General features: G+C 38.6%; 1 protein-coding gene and 1 long non-coding RNA gene across 2 annotated transcripts in view; one reads left to right on the top strand and one right to left on the bottom strand.

Moving 5' to 3' along the window:
* The window catches only part of LOC131971174 (kelch domain-containing protein 8B-like), a 234,620-nt gene that overhangs the window by 207,183 nt on the left and 3,037 nt on the right, over window positions 1-24,400 (top strand). Inside the window, exon 4 of the mRNA XM_059332498.1 lies at window positions 7,776-7,877. Coding sequence (XP_059188481.1) covers window positions 7,776-7,877 — 102 coding nt within the window. The remainder of the gene's footprint in view (window positions 1-7,775; window positions 7,878-24,400) is intronic.
* On the bottom strand, window positions 14,373-14,655 carry LOC131971176 (uncharacterized). Its single transcript, XR_009394359.1, has 2 exons — window positions 14,625-14,655; window positions 14,373-14,541 (listed from the first exon to the last, which is right to left on the bottom strand). It is a non-coding gene; the product is annotated as an uncharacterized LOC131971176 (long non-coding RNA).

The raw sequence follows: 24,400 nt of genomic DNA, 5'->3' as shown, positions 1-24,400 counted from the left end.
TACTGCTACCACTAGTTAGCTAGCTTGATTATTCATTAAAAATTAAGAGCCTACTCTAGAGCATTCATTCATTCATTATCCTTAACCGCTTTAAACTTTAAACATTAAGAAATAAACAAACACAGACACACAAATCAGTCAATCAGAGAGAAAGTGCAGAGGATCAACTGAACACAGACACAACACTGTCATGCCTATTTCTGCCATTTCTTTATCTACAGACAGCAGCAGGAAAAAGAGCAAAACAGCAAAAGTTACAAGCTTGCATGCTTGTTTGAAAGCTCAGCTCCTCAGTCCTCTCCTCCCGTATATTGGCACTATATTTGCATGTTATCTGTCCTTTCCTTTTTCCATGGCTGAATAGCTGATCTGTTGCAGCCAGCATATCTATTAGTGAGCTGCTGGCGGCTCTGCCTTCCCCTCCTCTGACTCAGAGATTAGCATTTAGCTGCTTTCCCTACAGCCAGCACTACAGCAGCTCTGCAACACATTTGTCACCTCTCGTAAAGTTTCATTTGGTTTTTCTGTACCTGATTTTCAGATTTTATTCCCCTTTCTCGTCATTGTCCTTTGTACATGATCAGATAAGTTTTTAATACTTTTGTTGAGTGTTTTGCCGACTGATTAGCTTGTGGCTGGTGTTTTTTTTCGGGAGGAATGCCGTCCTCCGAGGCGCCACCTCCATCTATCGGGCAGGGAGTACAGATAGTCCCGTCAGATAGTAACACTACTGTGGAGGAGGTTCTTCTGGCTGTCAGTGAGCAGGTAGGACATGATAAACTTGTGTATGCATCCAGAATGAACAGAGCAGTGGTTGTGTTGTTGAAAGATGTGTCTCATGTCAATCAGCTGATTGAGAGTGGCGTGTTCATTGGGGATGTTTTACGTGCAGGTGTCCCCGCTGTCAGTTCCCTCCATGCGGATCACCGTCTCCGGTATGTTCAAGTTTGAGGATGCAGAAAAAAAAGTCAGATATGTGTGAAGGTCCTGAACCTGCGTTATCTGGCAGGGGTGAAGCAGTTTTTTGGCCCAGACGTTTCACCAAAAAGCCAATGGTGGTCTCTGTACAAGCTGCCAGTTGAAAAACGGACAGTGGACCTCCAGTGGAGGATCAAACATGGTGCAATAGCTACAAACAGATACAGAACGCATCTAGGTCCAGCTTTTAAAAAGGTGGTATCAGGCTTTTGGGGAAGAGTCTTTCTTTTGATTTGTTTGTTTTTGGGCCCAAATACACAGTCTGGAAAAAGACTGTCCACAACGTGGTGAACTTTTTATCAGGCTGTGCAAAGTTGGCCATTTGGCTGACATGCAGGAAGCAAGCTCAAGTGTCAGCAGTGTGGAGCCGGTCCTGATCCTGAAGGCACTGCTGAAGGCCAGACTGAGGGTGGAGCATGTCTACTACCACATGATGAACAATGTGCAGGGCTTCGGTCGGATGTTGGCTGTTAGGGGTGTTTTGTTTGCTCTGTTGGGAGGGGCGGAGAACTGAACATTCATTTTTGATCAAAAATAGTTTTCTGTTTTTGGTTGGTTTTTCCTTTAGTTTTGTTTGTTTTTGTTGTGCAAGAATTGTTTTGTTTACCCTGTGATGATTGGTGAATAAAGGGACCTTGAAAACCATAACTTATAAGATACAAATAATACATTTGATTTCATGCAATTTCTCCTCTCTTCTCCTTTTAACAAGCATTCAAAAGGAAAATACAACTAGTACATTTGATTTCATGCAAACAATGAAAGGAGAGGAAAAAATGCATGAAATCAAATGTACTATTTGTATCTTGCTTATGAACATTTGTTAAAAGGAGAAGAGAGGAGAGGAGAAATTGCATGAAATCAAATGTACTATTTGTACCTTTTTATGAACATCTGTGAAAATGTGTTTATTCCTTCAATTTTATTCCTCTTTTCTCTCTTTATCTTCTCATGCCTGCCTGTTATTTTTGCCGACAAACAGAAATGAAAAAATTCCACTAAAGTTGTTTCTTTTAAATTTTCTGATGCTTAGCAATTTTAACAGCAGCTCAGAAAGTGCTGTTAACACAGAAATTGCCTTTCAAAAACTAAATGGTACTTTATCAGCTGACTCTCCTGCCTCTGTCGTACTTTGTGTTTCATGCAAAGTGGAAGTTGGCATTCTGTCTGTTTCCCAGTGCTGGGAGACTTGGCTGCAGTAGATGTACCCTGTCAGGTGGCACTGTTGGGTGAGATAAATGCTCTCTGGTGACTATTTAGTGACCTGCACCTGTGTGACAATGTGAAACTTAGCTTAGTGTGTTGTCAAATGACAATTCATTTGTCCACCCATCAATCTATTGACTGATCGATATGTCTATCTGCTATTATGCTTCTGTTTGGGTAGCTATGGTAACAGGCAGTGCTGGAAAGAAACAGCACTGTACTGAAGTATAATTTTGAGATTTTACAATTTTAGATTAGACTACCCAAAAGTATAGCAAAATTGTTAAGCTACAGGTTCACCAGTGTCTGATTCAAAGGAAATTAATGGTTTATTGGATGTAACTTATAAAAGATCAGTTACAGATCTGATAAATTTCTCAGTGTAACTTTAAGTGTTAATTGAAAAGAAGCTTCATGTAGACAACTTCCCAATGCAACATGATCTCACAGAAATCCGTGACATAGCCACGGATTTCGCTTAACTCAAAATCCGTGGAATAGCCACGGATTCGCTCAAATTTCCGTGAAACTGACACGGATTTCGCTACAATGCAAGTTAATGACAGTCATATCCCGTGGCCAACATACAAAGTGATTATGTACATTCACTGAGTGAATATTTAAAAAAATAAAACATATATTTCTCGCTACAAATGTGATCAAAATCCATTTTTATGCAGAAACTAAGTCAAAATATTGATTTTTCACAAAAAATGAGAGAACTGTCCGCCATGTTTTTTGTTCTGACCGCTGGGACCTTGAAAGTCACGTGACTTGGAACAAACCAATAGCCACGGGATATGACTGTCATTAACTTGCATTGTAGTGAAATCCGTGTCAGTTTCACGGAAATTTGAGCGATTCCGTGGCTATTCCACGGATTTTGAGTTAAGGGAAATCCGTGGCTCACGGATTTCTGTGAGACCAGGTTGTCCCAATGCTACATACTTTGCCATTAATGATTTACTTTGATACCCGAAGGTAGATTTTTTTCCAAATACTTATGTTTTTTTTTTAAAAATAAGGTTTTGAATGCAAGACATTACTTGTAATGAACTCTATTTACATTGTTGTTTTGCTGCTTTTACTTAAGTGAAAGATCCAAGTTCTTAGTTCTTGGATTAATCTACTTTGACAGGAAGGCAACAAGGTCAGACTGCTCCTCTCAGTGTCAGGGAGTCACAGCTTGACTCTGAGGGACTCAGAGAAACCCTGGGGAGGTTGGGTTTATCCACTTGGATATGCTATCCAGAGCTCATGACCATGTGTGAGGGTTAAAGTGAGGATCAGTAGGTCAATAGAGAACTCTAGCTAGAATTTAGCAAGGGTGGCTTAATATATTTATTTTTTTGGGCTATGGTCTTAAACTTTTGATTTGCTGCTGAACAGCCTGTTTGAGTTTAAATGCAGTTTTCAATAAATTGCCTACTCTATTTTTTTTTTGTCTCTTGCTCCTGTTTATTCTTTTTGCATTTCAAAGCTCTACCAACCACCAACGCGAAATGAGAATACTTGGAAATTTACCCCCGGTCTTAAGATTTTGTTCAGAAGTGTATATATAACCCTAAAAAGATCTCATAACAACTCATATTTATGTTTATTGTGAGGTTGCGGCCTTCAGTGGCCGTAGTCATTAAGATGAAAGCAAAAGAGGAAGTCAGGTGACTTAGTATAAAGAGAGACAACGTCCACGTAGGGAAATGGTCGGGGTGGATGGATGGGTTAAACAAACACAAGACTTTGAATCAGGAGACCGCTGTTCATGTCCCATTTTTTAAACCAACATTCAGTGTTGAGGACTAAAGGGGGAAAAATAATAAAGAACACAAAATCACTCCAAAAGGGGGAAAAACAAATCGGCTGACTCAAAAAAACTGTGAAACTAAGAACTGCGCTTAACTAATAAATTACAAAGAAAAATTACTTTTGCGAGGAAACCAAAAGGGCGAAAAACAAGACAAGCTGTGGCAAGAAGGAGATAAGTGGCTGGTATGGTGATGGAGTCAAACACACTGGACCAAGACAAGGGAAAACACAGACTATTGGAACACATGGAGGGAAGGGAGCACCAGGAGAACACAGACTATTGGAACACATGGAGGGAAGGGAGCACCAGGTGAACACAGACTATAGGAACACATGGAGGGAAGGGAGCACCAGGTGAACACAGACTATAGGAACACATGGAGGAAAGGGAGCACCAGGCGAACACAGACTATAGGAACACATGGAGGGAAGGGAGCACCAGGTGAACACAGACTATTGGAACACATGGAGGGAAGGGAGCACCAGGTGAACACAGACTATTGGAACACATGGAGGGAAGGGAGCACCAGGTGAACACAGACTATTGGAACACATGGAGGGAAGGGAGCACCAGGTGAACACAGACTATTGGAACACATGGAGGGAAGGGAGCACCAGGTGAACACAGACTATTGGAACACATGGAGGGAAGGGAGCACCTGGTGAACACAGAATATTGGAACACATGGAGGGAAGGGAGCACCAGGTAAACATAGACTATTGGAACACATGGAAGGAAGGGAGCACCAGGAGAACACAGACTATTGGAACACATGGAGGGAATGGAGCACCAGGTGAACACAGACTATTGGAACACATGGAGGGAAGGGAGCACCAGGTGAACACAGACTATTGGAACACATGGAGGGAAGGGAGCACCAGGTGAACACAATCAGTAATTAGGGGAGACAATCAGACAGATGACACAAGGGGTAGGGGTAAGTGACCTGAAACCAGAGGAGAGTTACTATTTCAAATTAAAACAGGAAATAACAAGAGCAGAACACAAAATAAAACACCACCTCACCGCAGTGTGACACTCTTCTGCAAAGTCACTGAAGTTTTTTTTTAACAAACACTTCAGTTACAGCTGTTAAGCTAAGCTAAATACCCTAATCCTTCATACATTAATTTGGCACTTTTGTTCAAAACGACTTAACTGCATTCAAACCATGTAGGATGGATGAAAGATTTATCGGATGGATTGCCAAGAAATTTTGTACAGACATTTCTCTCGAGATGAAATCTGCTCACTTTGGTGATCCCCTGACTTTCCTGCTAGAGAGCCATTGGGTACAATTTTTAATTTAGGACACAACTGTAGAGAAAACATTGCCATTGAACAAATCAAAACTGTACTTCTACAATCCTCAGTGCTGTAGGGTGTAATTTCCACTCGGGATGAAAAAGAAATATTCCTCACATCTTTCAAAATCCATGTTTTTTTTATCCACGAGGGAAAAGCCACAGTGTAAGACTGGTAGGCTGCAGCACTACGGGGAAGAAAAGACCACAATCCACAGTGATGGATACTTAACATCTGATAATTTGCAGTGTTATGCATTCATTTACATTATGTCTATGCAGCACATTTTTAATGCTTGTGCTGTAGTGTATTTTGTTTCATTTGCCTGAATTTGCAGCTCATTTCCCTTGCTGAGGTTCTTTGCAGAGTAAATGTGGAGGAGTGAGACATGGGATATGTCACTAAGTATCCCTGTCCCACATTTATTATTTATTCTGCTGTTGGGAAGTCTGTTTCCAGCCAGAGAAAGAGGGATGGGGAAGGTGGGGAGTGACGGAGGTCCTGAGGCGAACCATGTTGTGCTGTCAAATGGTCTCTCTATAATACACTCCATTTATTTTTTCTCTTCTTCCACTCATTCTTTTTTCGTCTTCCACATACGGTGTCATATGAGGCTAATGCTAGTGTCACGAATTAAGTTTTTCAAGTGACTCAAGTTTTTGGAATCACAGTTTTACATTGTTCTTGTTAGGTTCTGCTCAGTTTGTGAGACCACCTGTCCTCCCCCCAAAACAACACATATTTACGTATGTAGTCAGTAGTGTAACCATGGTAATACGTATACTGCCGAACTAGCCTGCTCCGGGGCAGGCTAACTGTCGAGCTAACTTTAGCTGTGTGTCAAATGATTTCTTTTTTTTTTGCAAACTTCTCTTTATTGTTTTTTTTTCTTTCGTTCACATACAAAAATAAAGAATGTACATGTTCATTTATGCTTAAAATCAACACGACAGAACAGAATTATAGTAGAAAAATAAAAGCAATAAAAAAAAAAACCCACAAAAAACAAATACAAAACAAACAAAACAAAAACAACAACAAAAAAAACCTAGGTGGAGTCAAATCAAATATCAAAACAAAAATAAGGTTTACAAATATAAAAGATTTAAATATTAATAATACAACTCGAAGGATGTCAAATTTTCCTAAATTTCCATTTGTTCATTTTTCATGGGGTTATATTTAGTATAATAATCCATAAATTGCTGCCATATGTCAAATTATTTCTAACGAGCAAAAGCAAAATCCCAACAGACAGTTCCGCCACGTTTCTGTTTGCACGTGCGTTACTTTTTTCATATCCGTGCGGAAAGTTAAGACTTAGTTTTTTGTGTTACAGTCTGGTTTAGAACTTTTTTTCTCATGACGGACTCATGCTAATCTTTCTGGCTTTCTGCTCTGTTTTCCGCAGTTTCAAATCCCGTCCGTGAGGCAACAGAGCACTGTAGTTAACATTACAATGAATTATTTTCCATTGAAACTTATGCTATATAAAACTTGTGCTGTTGCTTTTTCATCTGGTAACTAACAAAATGATCCTGATACAACTTGTATTACACTAAGTGATGTACATGTTTTTATCAACACCAATTTCATTGTCAATTTAATAGTTTAAGAGTTAACCCTCTATGGTACAATTTTTGGCCTGTCAAATTTCTACAATGCATCTTTTTGAGTGATGCGACACTTTAAAAAAGAGGGAAGAGTATAGGGAATCACTAGTAATGCTTTAATTTGTCACATGACCTCCAGTAGGCCATACTGAAACCCTATTTTGCAGACTTTTCCAAAGGAAACAGCTTTGCCATTTTGTGCCATAAAAAATTGCTACTCCAGACAAGAAACCGGTTTGAAAAAGTTCCTTTTATGATGTTTTAAAATATAAAGCTACTGAATCTTTTACACGTCTATTCAAAAGATAATGTTCAAATTGAGAAAAAAAAACCCTCTTTCACTTCACCGTTATGGTACAATGTTGCCTACAGACAACAAACCCCAAAAACTTCCAAAAAAAAAAATATATATATATATATAAAATGTCTTCAGATTATGTTTATTTAGTCTATTTTAAGACAAAAAAACACTCCAAACATTGTTTCCCTAACTGGCATCATGCATACCATAGAGGGTTAAAATTCTGCAATTATACTGGTTATTTCTCGCCTTTTAATGTGTTAAAAAAAAAAGTAAGGTAGCCTTTTGTGGTAAATTGCGAGAAATGCAATGAAAATTGACCCCACCACCAAATTTATGACTAAAAAAACAACACCCATGATTGTCAGACAAAAATGTGAAATATAAAATTGACAAATTACACCAGAGGGAGGGTTTGAAAGAGTTTTAATAAATATATGGAAGTTATGTTTGCGTGTCAAAATACTGCTGTGTGTTTTTCTTTAAATTCCGAACTTCCATTATCTGCTGTGGTTGAATGACCTGGTTGAACATGACTGACAGTCTGTCTTCTCACCTCTGGCAGGTATCTGGATCAAACCCAGCCGAACATCCAGGATGAGGGAGAAGAGGGCTGACTTTGTGGCAGGATGCCTGGGAGGAAGGGTAATCGCAGCTGGTGGTCTAGGTCAGCACCTCTTTCCTTTCCCTTTTTCAGTTTGCTCTTCTCTCTCGTTTATTCACAGCGCTGTGCTTTGACCCCAGAAGTAAACCAAAGGGAGAGAGACAGAATAACAATCCAGGTCATCCTGTAATCGATTTCCAATGCTGTAGCACCTTTTATCTATTAATGGACATACCTTACAATGGCTCTGCCCCACTGTGTTAAAACCTAAGTTTACTAGTGAAGACAAAAATAATAGAAATTTTAAGTTTATTTGAAAGACAAATTATTATCTAGATAGTGATGAAGTAAAAAAGTGATAAAATTATATTAGGACTAAAATATAACATTACTTTATAATATTAAGTCTAAAATAGACAAATCTTTGAATAGAGTTGTTAAATACTTTTAAATACACTTATAACAAAATCAATTTGAAAATTTTTATTTACTGAAAACAAAATATAAAAGCTGAAAGAAGACGATGACATTGTAGTTACTGCACTCTGTTTATCATTACTATTAGAACCTTTTACAGCAAAACCAGAGTGCAGTAACTACATTTTTGGGGTCAAAGCTCAAATAAATTGTCATGATTTTTTTAGCATAAAAATGACATCATCGATACATGTAGAAATAAGCAGTTTTTCTCAGTTTCACCCTTTGTGTAATTACTGTAGTTAGTTAGATTTTGTAGGGCAGTATAGTATAGTAAATGTCTATTTTTTAAAACCCATAAATATGTAAAATAACTTAATTTTATTATTATTGTTATTTTTACTTTAATACGACCGCAAACTTTTGGTGCCTGATTTTTTACAGTTTTGTTAATTTTATTTTTTATTTTAACAGTAAAGGAGGATTATTAGACTTACAGTCGGCTCATCTGATAATAAAAAGGCCTCAGCACTCAGAAGTTGAAGTTGTCTTCACTGTTAATATTTAATCAAACAGCACAACTGTATTAAAACACCTCACACACCAAACACATGCTCACACACACAAATCAAATCAATTTCCCATTAACTTTCCATTTTCTACTTGACTGAGCTGCATTTGTTAAAGTAAATACAGTGAAGAGACACGGAGCAATGCTACAAATTAATCAGTTGTCAGCCTTCTTGATGACATGCTTGTTAAACAAACATTGATTCTTTTTTCTTTGCATATGTGTGCATCAGCAAGATTTGCACATACAAACTTAGTAAATAGTTATAGAATAAAATCTATTAGCAGATTCCTGCAGATTCCTGCAAAAATGTGTCTCACTACAAACACAACAGAATGAATGGGAATTATTATACGAATACAATTCAATCAGAGTTGATACATGCATTTTGTCGTCTATAAATCATTAATGCATTAGATTGAGATAGTATAGAATAATTTGGGGACTTTTTTGAGATTATTAGCAGCCTAACTATTATCTCAACCAGGGTCTCTCTCTGTGTGTTTGTATGTGTGTGTGTGTGTGAGAGAGAAAACACCATTTTTTTCCTGCTGAGACAGACAGAAATCCAGCAGGGGACAACAGAAAGAGAAAAGAAAAAGTGAATTGAATGAGATACAAGAATGAAATGGATGCGTGTGTGTGTGTGTGTGTGTGTGTGTGTGTGTGTGTGTGTGTGTGTGTGTGTGTGTGTGTGTGTGTTTAGTAACGTGCAAATGTGAAGGAGAGTGAGAGAAAAAGAGGTAGATATGTTATGTTTTTCTCTGTGCGAGTGTCAGCTGTGAGCCTGGCTCACCATCTAATCCATGGGGATATTTTTGGCTTGTGAGTCATAGTCATAGCTAGTTTATAGCACATTTACAACCCTCTGCCTTTGACTTGGATAATAAAAGAGAGAATACATCCTTAAATATACATAGGGCATCAATGTATACAGTACATGTTAGGATGAAAGGTTAAAGTGACATTGGACAAGTTTGTTGCTTTAATCAAATCAAATAAAAATTTAAATAAAATTAAATTAAAAATTAATTAAAGGTTTTGTGTAACAGATGATCTGGGTATTTCAGGATGGACTCAAACTAGGGCTGGGCGATATGGACCAAAAGTCATATCCCGATACTATATCCTGATATTTTTATCGCAAAGTGAGAGCAAATGTTCAGTCAAAGTCAAATATGACATGTCACAAGTAGTTTTATTGGAACCGTTTATTTAAGTGAACATTAATACTGTAAAACAACAGGAGTACCTTTTTTTTTTTTTTTTTTAAATCAAAGCTCCGTAAAGTGCACACTAAATTAAAAAATATCTTAAATAAAAGCTGCAGCTTGCCTGAAGCAAGGATCACAGTGCAAACTTGAACGATATCAATGTATAATCTATATATGCAATATGATCTAGTTCCATATCACATTTAAAAATATATGGATATATTTTTTATATCGATATATGGCCAGCCCTACATCGAACATCCTGACAGTGCCTGTCTCCACCACCTCCTCCAGTGGGTCCAACTTGGCCCCAACCACAGAACCAGCTCTTTAGACCAGTCTGATCATCTCTCTGTGTCTGATGCTGCCTCCCCAGCAGACTGCAGCATAAAACAACACACTACCACCACAGACTGATAAAACATCTGCAGTATCTTACTACACATGTCCAGAGATCTGAGCTTCAAGAAGAAAAAGAGGCGGCTCTGCCCCTTTTTGTAGAGAGCGTCTGTGTTTAGGGACCAGTCCAACTTATTAACCAGGTATACACCTAGACCAGGGATTGGCAACTGGAGGCCCGGGGGCCGAATACGGCCAGCACCCTCACTTGAAGTGGCCCTCAGTACAACTACATGCATTTGAGCATGAAATGTTAAAAGTTCAGTGTAAAAATGCACAAAATTACTTCTAGCAATTAATGTTGGTCTGCTGTTCTTGCACTGAAAAAAATTAATAAATCAAAGTAAGTGGTTATTTTTTATTTGCTTCAAACCTTTTGTATTCCTATTTATACTGTTATACATGCATTTGAGCATGAAATATGTTAAGTTACTGCACTTAAATTTTTAATTAAAATTGCAGTTTCATCATATCTGGTTAAGTGCACGGTCCTATATGTGGCCCTCTGGTAGTGTTGATGAAAAATTGTGGCCCCCTCCAGCATTTAAGTTGCCCATGCGTGCCCTAGATACTTACGCCTGGATTCCACTGGATGCGTAACGGCTGCAGATCCGTCGTCGGAGCCGTTACGCACCCATTATAATCAATGTGTGAGATTCCACCGACTGCAGATCCGCTGCGTAATGAGTCCGACAACGCAGGGCCATCCGACAGCCCTCGCAACACTTGCGCAGAGCTTCTATTTTTGTCGGACGACGGAGCACTACGCATAAATTCAGCACAGAGCAGATCGTTCGGGACAGGAAGTCTTGCACAGACACAAAATAAAACACCGGTATATTTTCAAAATAAAATACCTCGGGTTCGCTAACGAGGTCGGCCGGCTCGTTAACAAGCCGGCCGACCTCGTTAGCGCTCGTTAAGACGGAGTCGCTGGATTTGTCTCCAGTCATTAACGAGGAGATGTTGATTATCTTCCAGTTATATCAATTGATTAGGCGTGAATTTGCGAGATCTCGTGCGTCCTCGGGACTCTGTGTCGGAGCTGTCCGCAACAGCTCCGACACAGACGGATCCGGTGGGTGTTGACGGACTGCGTAGATACGCAGTCGTTGCGGACAGACCCCTGTCGGAGTCGTTACGCATCCAGTGGAATCCAGGCGTTAGAACTTGGCACCACCTCCATGTCCACCACACAGGTATTCACTGGCTGAAGGAAGGCTTGAACCTGCAGAAATCTCTGATCATTTCCTTTGTCTTTGAGGTGTTCAGTAGGAGATAGTTCTTGTGACTCCAGTCACTGAAGGCTTTTATCAGATCCCTATATTCAGATTCCTGTCTATTCCTGATACACGCCACAATAGCAGTATCGTCTGAGTACTTCTGGATGTGGCAGGACTCAGAATTAGTTATGTAATGTAATTTAATGGCTATAACATAATAACATGGTACTCTGTAGGCCTTGTTTTTACAATGCATTCTGTCTGCTATGATACGATCCTCCAGGGAAATTAAGGCTCCATTTACAGGCCCAAAGAAAGTGCTTATGAGTTTCATCTATGTATACGAAGATAATACAATATAAATACCCTGTAGGCTCTATAGTCTGATCCAATAAGGTACAGTGTCAACAGCATTGCATTAAAACTTAACCACATCCATTCTTCACAATAGAAGCTTACCAGAGAGCTTTTCACTGAGAAGCAAGTAAAAAAAAGAAAGAAAGAGAAATCCAGAATATCCGGTCGTTATCTACAGGTACAGGAAAGCCAAACAATGGAATCATAGCACTGATATCGGGGTTCATATTGGGATAATTACATTTTTTCTCTCGCTTTGAACAGTAGCCAGGCTGCTAGTGATAGCCATGTTAATAATGCTACCATTAACTAGTTTTAGCGGCTAGAAAGTGAAGCCAGAGCTACAACAAAGTAATTTAAAGGTACGAGAAAGTGATGATACAAATACAAAAATGTTTCTGCATGCGGCTCTTTGTTTCCCTTACAGAAATACAGAAACAATATCAGGTTGTGTGGTTGGTAGTTGGCTGTGGATTCTGAAAGCATCTGGTTAACTATAATGGAGGGTATAGAGCGGTAAGGATTAAAAAGATGTCTGTTTCAACTCTAAGTCTTTGCATTAGTCTTACCAATCAAATTACATTGATAGGTTTGATGATTCTACTGACAACTTTTCCTTAAATGGCTGATTAAGGTGCCCCAAGAATAACAGCTTTAATTCTAGCATTTTCTCTACACATAAAATGTATAATTCAACTATGGATTTGAATGGTAATTTCTATGCTGATGATACAATCTTGTATTCCTTTATGTCCTCTGTGGGTTACAGTCTGCTTTTAATGACCTCAGGTGTCTGTAAAGCTCTTCTTAGCTCCAAAAAGACTAAATGTATGCAGAGCAAACACCTATTAATGTCCTACTTCAATTCATTATCTCAATGGAAAGCCATTTGATGCAGAACAGCATTGCAGACACTAAAGCCTGATTTCCACCGGCCACTGAATGGTTGTTTATATAATTTATTCTCAGGTGTCATGCAAAAGAGATCCTGCTCTCAGTGGCCCTCATTTACCAAACGAGCGTAGAAACCAGCGCAGATCTGAGCGTAGATTTCCTCCTACGGGTTCACGTGTGATTTATCAAACAATCGTATCTCTCCAATCACAGTGTAACGCCTGGATTCCACTGGATGCGTAACGACTCCGACAGGGGTCTGTCCGCAACGGCTGCGTATCTACGCAGTCCGTCAACACCCACCGGATCCGTCTGTGACGGAGCTGTTGCGGACAGCTCCGACACAGAGTCCCGAGGACGCACGAGATCTCGCGAATTCACGCCTAATCAATTGATATAACTGGAAGATAATCAACATCTCCTCGTTAATGACTGGAGACAAATCCAGCGACTCCGTCTTAACGAGCGCTAACGAGGTCGGCCGGCTTGTTAACGAGCTGGCCGACCTCGTTAGCGAACCTGAGGTATTTTATTTTGAAAATATACCAGTGTTTTATTTTGTGTCTGTGCAAGACTTCCTGTCCCGAACGATCTGCTCTGTGCTGAATTTATGCGTAGTGCTCCGTTGTCCGACAAAAATAGAAGCTCTGCGGAAGTGTTGCGAGGGCTGTCGGATGGCCCTGCGTTGTCGGACTCATTACGCAGCAGATCTGCAGTCGGTGGAATCTCACACATTGATTATAATGGGTGCGTAACAGCTCCGACGACGGATCTGCAGCCGTTACGCATCCAGTGGAATCCAGGCGTAAGAATGATCGGCTGTTGATAAATGTGGCGGCTGGAAACAAGCGTCATTTAAATAACACAAAAGTTTTAGAACACACCAACTTTTCCAGAATGTAATTGAAAATTATGCAGTTTAATGTCTCAGTGTACTCCTTATTCTTGATTGAGCATGATAGTGTTTTGAAAGTAAAAAAAAGATTCAAAATCACATTTTATGTTGGACTAAAGGACTGAAAAAAGACACAAAATGACCAAAAAAAAGACACAAAATGACCAAAAAAAGACACCAAAAGACACAAAATTACCAAAAAAAAGACACAAAATGACTTACAAAGACATGAAAGAATTAAAAAATGGATAAAATAGCCCAAGACTCCATAGAGTTAAGTTGTTAACCCATTTCTTGTTCCCTGAAAAAGGCCTACTTGTATAATTCTGAAATGTACATTACTTTTCAGTTTTGGTTATCCGTACCTTTTTTTATTTACCTCTGGCAGTTCACCACTTACCTTTGTAAGCTGTTCATTTGACTTGAACTGCTTTAATTTCAATAAACTGGAAAAATTGTGGTGTTCTAAAACTTTTGACCGGTAGTGTATTGTGACGAAGAGCACATTGTCACCTGGCTTGCACACATGGCACCACGCACTTTAGACTGAGTGTGACTACATATGCACTTTAATAGTTGCACAGACACTTTAAGAGGAGCAACAGCACTTTATTGGAGATTTGCACAATACATTTTAACAGTGTTTTGCACATTGGTATAGATATATTTATCATATTTATTGAATATCTTTTAACCATACTTGTTGTCCTTTGTCAGGTCTTGGTTTGCTGGTGCTGTGTGGGCCACGCAGTTTCACCTAGAGCAGAGGGACATGAGGTTAAATGTGCCTAATTAAAATGTATGAATGCATTGAATAAGCCAAGTGTATTGAGTACTCACCAGTCTTTGTCTGTAAGGTGTGCAGGCAAAAGGCTTCCCCAGGCAACGGACACTGCTTTTGTAGTTCCGGGGGCAACCAAGTGTAAATTGGTGTGGGGGTGAAAGAGATGTCTGTGTTGTATTTTAGCAGATGATTTGGATGTGTGTATTTTCTTTGTTAAGCAGATGTAAATGGGGTGTATATAGAGTATTGATGAGGTTTGGGTGAATGTATTAATAAGATGGTGGGTTCAGCATGTTGTTGGGCAGTGGATCCCGGTAGATGGAATCTCCCTCAGTCATTAGCTGGGACACCCTATAAATAGGAGCCATTTTAACAACTGGGGGGGCTTTTGTACTGATGACTCTATGCTGTCATGGTTCAATAAAGAATTGTCTCTGTGACCCACCGCAAACCTGCCTTGGATCATTCTTTGCTGTACTATCCAGCCGTAATTGTGGTCATTCTCACATGTATATATGGCCAAAAAGAGGATTTTTAAAGTCACCTTTATTAGCAAAGTGCACCATTACAAATAACAACAGGAGCGCAATAGACATTTTACAGAAATACGCAGCAACGGGGATTTACAAAATAAAAGTAACTATAGTTATAAAGTTAAACAAGTTCAATGAATATTTTACATTTGGAGCACATACTTCAAGCTTTCACAGCTTTTTGGTTGCAGCCAGGAGGTAAACAATGTCTTACAGTAAGTTTTAATCCCAAAAGAAGAGGAAAAGTCAAACCTGTGAGACCAGTGAGACCTCCTGAACAAATTAAGGTTTAATTAAAATAAAGATTACCAAACTTACCATTATAAAATTATAGGAGTAGAAGCAGATTCCTTTTCATTTTAAAACAAGCCAGGTGATTCCTCTCTGCTCACTCACATACATGCAGAAGCTACACAGTATTTGTCACTTTGTGTCCGTGTACATTTCTCTGTGCACCTACGCACTCTATCAGTCCATCTCTTCTTCATCGCCTCTCTAATTTTGCACCCCAACCTTGTCCGTACTTCATGATGAGTGCTCAACAACTTGATGTCTGCATGTAAATTGAAATTAGAAGCAACTCAGAGAAGACCGACTTGAGATGAAATTATGTGCTCAGCCACATCATTTCATTATCAGATTATTTGTCACAAATGTGCACACACACACACACACACACACACACACACACACAAAACCAAATGCAGCACTCACATACATTTCATCTCACACACACACAAAGCTGTTCATCCTTCTTCACTTACATTCATATTTTGTCTTATTTATCTGCGCAATCTACATTGGTATATATATTTTAAGGTAGCCTGAACTGAAAGGACAGAATGACAGAGACGTCACTTACAATCTGCAATTATATCTATACAGTCATGGAAAAAAATGATTAGACCACCCTTGTTTTCTTCAATTTCTTGTTCGTTTTAATGGCTGGAACAACTAAACATTTGTTTGGACAACTATAACGATAACAAAATAGTTCGTAAGAGTTTAATTTAAGAGCTGATATCTATCTGTCTTGATAATGATTTTGGTTTTTATCAAGAAAACCATGGAAAATGGCTAGATATCAGATATAGGATCCGAATCTGCAATCAACCACCATTCTGTGTTAATACAAAGTGTTACGGCAACTCTCACAGAAACTCTGCAGTATGGCTGATGGTTATGGGTGTAACGACTGTGATACAGAACTGGTAGACTCAAATGCATGACTCACAGGCTGTAGATGGTATAACAAAAGCCTTTACTTGGTGAAAAAGCAATCAAAAAAAATTCACTCACATCGACAATCAAAGTACAAACAAAGAAAAGCGCTCACTTGGAGGATCAAATACTCTAACACAAACATAAATCAGACCTGATAACATGACATGACATAACATTTTACAAACTTGTCCATTTTTTTCAAGTCAATGAGAAAATGACTCTACTTCTCACTTGATTTATTACCTCTGTAATCATGTTCATAATGAGTTTATGCTCTCAATTGCTACTTTAAAGTCTTCTTTAAAACAGTATGATGATAAATTATGGTCACATTTTAAGTATAATAAATAATACAACCGTATGCTTTAGGGTGTGGCTACATTACAAATAACAAGTTTGTACCACATTGGTGTTTACATTTTTGTTTTAGTACATTGACCCTTAACAGTGTGTTTTCAGTTTCAGTAAATTTTCACATTTTGGTTGGCTAAAAATGTACAGAAAGTGTTTGCAAAACTGCAAAGCAATGATTCTTTTTCACCATGGTGGGAAAAATTGTCACATATCATAACAGACCTAAACTAAATGACCATAATACGCAACCAGACTGGCAAAATAATTTGCTCCCATTCATTGTGTATACAAGTCAAAGTCAAGTCAAAGTTTATTTATAGAGCACATTTAAAAACAACCTCAGTTGACCAAAGTGCTGTACAGTTATTAAAATAGAATAAATCATACACAAATAGGTATAAATAAAAACAATGAAAACAATAAAATACTAAAAACAGTCAAATAAAATAGAATAAAATAGTAATAAAAACTCAATCCAAAACAGAGTTAGAGATAAAAAAGACAAATAAAAGGGTAAAAAGGTGAAAAAGAAAGCCAAGGATTCTTGCCTAGCTGGGACTGAACGCCAAGGACAATAAATAGGTTTTTAATAATAAGCAACTATTTTGCTGCACAAAGCGAAAAGCAAAGCAAGCAAAGCTGTTCATGTTATTGTCCAAATACGGTAACTTTTGGCGCCAAAAAAAACAAGATGGTGATGGCCTAAATGACAAACTCAAAATGGTCATCCACAAACCCATGGGTAATATCACGATGACTATGCTCACTTCTTCTACAGTCAGTGGTCCAAGCTGGCTGCTGGTTGTGGATCAGAGCTCGACCTGTGGTCAGTCAAAGAAAAGCTGCAGAACTTTCAGTGCTGACAGTCTCAAGAGGATGAAATTCAACAGAAGGATTGATTTGAGTTTTGAACAAATATTGTTTGTTGGGTTTGATCATCTATGATTAAATCAGATAAATTGTAGCCCAGTGATTAACTTGCTCATAATCTATATTTGATCTTACCACTACGAGTCTTGGTTAAGAGTTTCTTTTTCACAAAGCTGCTGAGAACAACTTTCACTGAGGTACTTTGAGAAAAAATCCCATAGGTACTTGACTTTTTGCAGCCAGTGGAGTCGCCCCCTGCTGGCCATGAGAAAGAACAGATTTAAGGAACAATTGTAGCAATTCCTTTCTAGGCAGCGCATACACTACTGGTCAAAAGTTTTAGAACACACCAACTTTTCCAGAATTTAATTGAAAATTATGCAGTTTAATGTCTCAGTGTACTCTGAAATGAATGTACATTTGCAACATTTAAAATTCTTGATTGAGCATGATAGTGTTTTGAAAGTAAAAAAAAGATTTAAAATCACATTTTATGTTGGACTAAAGGACTAAAAAAAGACACAAAATGACCAAAAAAAGACAGAAAATGACAAAAAAAAAGACACCAAAACACACAAAATGACAAAAAAAAGACAAAATTACCAAAAAAATGACTTACAAAGACATGAAAAGAATTAAAAAATGGACAAAATAGCCCAAGACTCCATAGAGTTAAGTTGTTAACCCATTTCTTGTTCCCTGAAAAAGGCCTACTTGTATAATTCTGAAATGTACATTATTTTTCAGTTTTGGTTAAGCTTACCTTTTTTTATTTACCTCTGGCAGTTCACCACTTACCTTTGTACCCTTTCAAGCTGTTCATTTGACTTGAACTGCTTGAATTTCAATAAAAAACTGGAAAAATTGGGGTGTTCTAAAACTTTTGACCGGTAGTGTACGTGCACAAAATGAAGCTAATCTTTTTTTTTACTTGCATCTAAGCCAAAATAAAGTCTGACCACATTGGCTTCATTTTTCCAGACGTGTAGGTTGCCGCTTGGCTGGGACTGAGCAGTGGTTGACCTGTTCTGAACCCTGCTAAGGCATCATAGTGTTCAGTCATGTTGTCTCTGAAAGGTGTGAATGGCTACCTCTTGCAATGCCGTCACGGTGACCATATTGAGCTGCACTTTGACCACTGAAAACATATAAAGCTTGTACTACACAAACAATTGGAGAAAGCAAGAAAGAAAGCCAAGGATGAGTGCTGTGCATTGCCTGCTAATATATGATAAGTGCTGTTAAAGAGGGCACGTAATGGCACTATTTACAGCACACATTAAGCATTACCACAAATTCCTCTGCAGGTGTGTTGCAGCTTCCTTTTGACCTAAAGTGCTAAGCTATTGTCTCGCTGTCTGAAAGCAGAAGCAGCGGGAGGTCAGAGAGGGGAACAGAAAAACAGAAATAAACACTTCAAAAAGGGTCCTACTGAATGATGGAAATGGAGATTGATATTGGAGCTGCAAATTCATACTGCAACAGATTATTACATGGAATATTGTCTTGAACTTTTTGTCTTCCTAAATTAACTGAGAAATACACCAGTAGGTCGTTAACATATTGGAGTAATTATTATCAGAGCCCAAACAAGGTCAGAGTGTGCTGTGTTTTCATTATAGGAACAGGTATTTCAGGGGGCTGAAAGCATTGTGACTCCAATCGTAGTTCATTTTATCCATGTGGTAAAAAAGATAATGAAAAATCTGTCAGTGAAAATTGCTTATGTGCAGGGTATCTGGTCTTTTAGGTTTCAATTATCTTAAGGTCGGTTTCCAGCTTCCCCTTTTCATTGATACAGAAAGGAGGAGACAGGAGCTCTGACTCTGAAACTCCATTGTAACATGACAATAGGTCAGAAACATTATTTCAAAAGTGATTGAAGGAAGATACCGTAGGCACATTGTAAAAAATGTCGAAGAGCCATGAAAGTTACACTTCTCCTCAAGGTGAAAATTCAGAATCTTCCTAAAAAACAACAGTAAAGGTTAGATTTAATGCCAATAACTTGGAATTAAACATTTCTAATTGCATGATGTTACCAAGTTGGATAGGCGACAGATGAAGTAGAAAACAAAACATTTTGTGAGGAGTTAACCTGATTTTGCCAAATAATTTGAAACACAGAACTAGAACTTAAATGGTGGACTTTCAGCCAGGAGAACTTTGAATGTAATTTCCATTTTTTACGGGCCGTAGTTCTATGTATAATGATGTTTGTGCTATTTTTAGAACTCTCCGCTTTGTACCTGGAGCCGCTTTTGACAAACGCTCATATGAGTTGTTATGGGTGGTACTGACAAAAGGTCTTTTCTGTCGTTTGGTTTGGAGATCTTGTTGTGTGTCTGTGTGAGAGTGTTGCTTGCTGCTTTGCTCCTCCAGTTCTCGCTTTCTGCAAGATTATTTATTTTCACGCTTTATTCCCCCTCATGTCATTCAGCCACACACATCCACTGATTTTATTGGCAATAAACAAGCTGCTGCGGATCTGTGGGGGCTCCGCTGTGCCCCGGCTCGGAGCGAGATCACCCGTGGTGCGGCGCTAATTACCGGCACTACCGGTGATCTGGCTATGAGCCTTGGGACAGCGGAGCCGCCGAGAGACCTTTCGCCTTTCAACTTTCGCTCTAAACTATTTAAAACACCATCTACAGCTAAAGAGAGTTTCGCGTCTGCAGCAGCCATGTTGGATCCGTAAGAAAACTACAAGCTTCCAAGTGCCGAGCAGTACGCGTCATCATCTTGCCGTCCCTCCCCGCTCTGTGATTGGTTCCCTAAAACAGGGCTAAGAAACCTCCCTGGTTGCCAGACCCTTTCGCAGTTCGAAATTAAATTTGAGCGCGCAAGGCAGTCTGGGTATACCCAGGCTAGACCTACCCAAGGCTGTGATAAAAACCAATGCCCCAGCCAAAAATTATTTATTATATGGAAAATAACTCAATTTTTTTTTGTTTTTTCTTTGAAACAGTGACATTGTGCAATCAAACTGGCTTTTAAAGGGTTAAAATTCTCAAAATCTTTGAATAGTTTTGAGCAGGGCAGAAGTTGTTTAAGAGGTTTATGCAGAAAAAAGTAGAAAAAAATATTAATCTGTAAAGTTTTTATAGCATTTTTTTGGAGGTGGACATTTTCAGCCCGAAAGGGCTCGAAAGGGTAGTATATTTGTGCACACTGTATTATAGAGCCATTAGAAAAAATTCAATTAGAATTTCAAAATATAACAAGATAGAAATCCTTCTTCCAAAAATCATATCATTTGCAGTATCACAGCCAAAATCATTGCCAAAAGTAAAGTGAAAAATTTCTGAAATGGCTGAAAATGTCCTTAACCCAGAGGGTTAAGCAACAAAAATATTGTTTATTTTTGTCCAAGTCCCACAGACCAGTGCAATTTTTTGCCACACAACCATGCTCTTATGGACGCTTCCATCCGTTGGTTTTTAGTAACTAAATGTCCCATCATCCACGGGGCCAACCAAAGCTCTCATCAGCTTCTTCCTTCATGTTCACTGTGGTTTGTTGTTGTCTCAACTCATCAACGCTAGTTGGTGCTCTAGTATAATCGGTCCACCTGAAACTCATCCAGTGAGAAACGTTCCGCGGTGCAAAGGTAAGTGCGATTAAAATGAGTCAATTTTCAATGCGTTAATTTTTGTGTAATTAATTAATCTTAATTAACGTGTTAAAGTCCCGGCCCTAAATATAATGTACCTGTTTTTGTGGTATCAGGTTAAGCAAATTGTGTTTGTCTATACTTTGGATTTAGATGCAGCTCAGACCACATTTTATGACAAATTAATGCAGAAAACTAGGTAATTTCAAAGGGTGCACATACTTTTTCTCGACACACAGATGCCAGTAGCTGTGAAGAAAAATGAGAGTGGAGAGGAGGACAGATAGGCAGGGGTTACGAGTGATAAAGTAGAATTAAAAAAAGAAATGACAGGAAAGAATGAACTTAATGGAGATAAAAAAAAAAATAATGGGGGTATGAGGAGAGAGATGGAGGAGGGGAGGAGAGGAGGGGAGCAGTGGCTGGATGAGCGGCTGGTGAATTGACATGACGTCTGTGGGCTGTGAATCAAAGCAGCGACAGGAAGCCTTTGAGCACCAAGAGCAGCACGCAGTATGTTTGTTAGTGTGCATGTGTGTGTGTGTGTATTTAGTGACAGATTTGGGTACGTAAGTGTGTCTCCATAAAAAATGATAGGGGAGCCGAGGCCTCATCATAACACATATTGCTTTAAAAAGGCCGTTTGGGCACCGTCACTTTGTTCTTCCAACGAAATGATAATAGTCTTCCTTAGACACACACACACACACACACCATACACTCACCAGTCCATATCATTTGAGGACCCGCTGTGATGTGGGTCTCCATGGAAACGGCATCAACTGATGTATAATGACAGTGAGCATTGCACCTGAGGTGAAAAAGAGGGGGAGGGAACGAGAAACAGGGGAAAAGAAGCACAGCAGAGCTTCGAAAGGCCAAGAGTCCTGAATAATATTATGTTATATTCATAAAAGGAAAATTAATCTTTCATGTGGATGTCCAGTGTTGATGGCAAATGTAGTCCAGTGAAGCAATAAATTCCTCAGTAGAAGAGGACCAGAACCTGTGGCCCCAGTTGAATCTCTAAAGTACTACAGTCATGAAAAAAAAATGTCAGACCGTTCTTTTCTTCAGTTTCTTGTTCATTTTAATGCCTGGGACAACTAAAGGTACATTTATTTGGACAAATATAATGATAACAACAAAAATGGTTCATAAGAGTTTAATTTAAGAGCTGATATCTAGACATTTTCCATGGTTTCTTATCATTATATTTGTCCAAACAAATGTACCTTTAGTTGTACCAGGCATTAAAATGAACAAGAAATTGAAGAAAAGAAGACTTGTCTAATATTTTTTCCATGACTTTATATTCCTGATGGAAGACTATGGAATGTATTGAAGAAGATGTGTCAGTCGATCTGCAACAATCAAAGCATTTCAACTGTGAAATAGATACAGACTGTGTTTTTCATATTTAATCCTGCATTCAAGTAACTTGGCACAAAAAAAAAAAACAGAATTTGTAGTAGAGTGAGACCTCCTCTTGCACCTCTTTTCCTCCCCTCTCTACTCAGAGCGAGTTTTTTTTTTTTTTTTTTTAGACAATGTTTTTAATGAGCCTTTTAAGTTTTCTCAGTCTTGATTTAAATTTCATCAGCACTGCCTAGAGTAAAAACAGTCATTGAAATAATTGACAGCTCTGTTTGAGACTACTTTACTCTGATTGGTTCTTCTCGTTTAGACACAGTGGAGTCTTTTGAATACAATTAGGAGAACTAGGAGGAGGCGGAAAAACATGATTTTTTTTTTCTCCGAGCAGCAACTCTAGGCCTGAAAAGTGAAGCCAATGCAGAAGTGCTTTAAGCCTGCATTCTCTCTAATGGCCATTAGGTGGTGACTTCAGTGGCTGCAAAAAAAGTCAGTTTGTGGAAAAGTCAATATAAAAATGACCCCACTTCTTACTCGATTTATTACCTCAGTAAACATTATCATTCTTGTAAATTATGATCTGAGTAGGAGTAAAATAGACAATAAAGCATGGTATGCTTTAAGGCAGGGCCACCTTTTGGTTGAAAGGCCATTAACACAGTGTGTGTTTTCATTTTAGTAACTGACCCTTTAACAGTGTGTGTGACGGAGGCTCAAAGATAGTAAACTGACTTCTCTGATTCGTAATCGAGAGTGGGCATCTGTTAGAACGCACCTAAAGTTCCTCCAAGATTTAGATAAATAATGATGGAGGAGACAGTCAATTCTTTTATGGCGCTTTAACCCATTAAAGCCTGGAAAGCGGATACGTCGTTTTGTAGTATTTGTATAAGCTCTCAAATACCTTTTTGAATTTCATTTCTATCTGCTACAGAGGCTGAAAAATCTATTATTTAGTTGAAGAGTTGACACTTTTTTTTCCAGAATTTTTCCAGCATTTCCAGAAAATTAGAGGTTTATTTTAAAATCGCCCAGCGATTTTTCAGGCCTCAATGGGTTAATCCAGTGTGGTTTTGGAATATCACAAAAACAATAACAGCCATCAATAGTCAGCTCACAATAAGCTTGACTATAGCACACAATCCGAAATAATAATATAATTATCCTTAGCATGAAAATGTATGAACATCAGAGAAGGAATATACATGATATGATATATCCCATATTTAACTGATGACAAAGGGAATAGTCAGCGGTATAAATATAACATAAATGACCATTTAAACCAACAGAGGTAATAGTTAACACTGATTCATCGTTACACTCGTCGCCATCTTGTTTCCGATACGGGGAGCAGACCATATCTGGACTGTGGAGGAGGAGAGGGATCTGATCACTGACTACAGCCTCTCTACACCTCAACCTGACTGAGAGAAGCTGCTGCTAATTCATGTTAGCATTAACTGGAGCATTAACTGGGATGTTAGTTTTGGCTAGCAAAAAACAAAAACTTACTTACCTCATAAAACTGAACAGCGACTCCTTGGAGTGTCTGTTAGCTCTGGCTCCTAGCTATTTAACAGAATCACTAACTCCATACAAGCCAACCCTCGTCCTCAGATCCTCTGGTCCTTCTGACTGTTCCAAAGTCTAAAATGAAAAAAACAAAGGTGAGCAGGCTTTCTCCACCAGAGTGCCCCGACTTTGGAACGAGCTGCCCAAGGAGATAAGGCATGCAGAGTCACTAACTTCTTCTAAATCATTTCTTAAAACCCAATTTAATACACTTGCTTTTATGTATTACTTTCTATCTCACCACTCCTTTTTACTTCTTCACCTTTTATTTTTTTTCCTCCTTCTACCT

The sequence above is a fragment of the Centropristis striata genome, chromosome 5 (assembly GCF_030273125.1).
Source record: "Centropristis striata isolate RG_2023a ecotype Rhode Island chromosome 5, C.striata_1.0, whole genome shotgun sequence".
In the NCBI taxonomy this organism is placed as follows: Eukaryota; Metazoa; Chordata; class Actinopteri; order Perciformes; family Serranidae; genus Centropristis; species Centropristis striata.
Note: the sequence above shows the minus strand (reverse complement) of the source record. Positions and strands in the feature narration are given on the sequence as shown.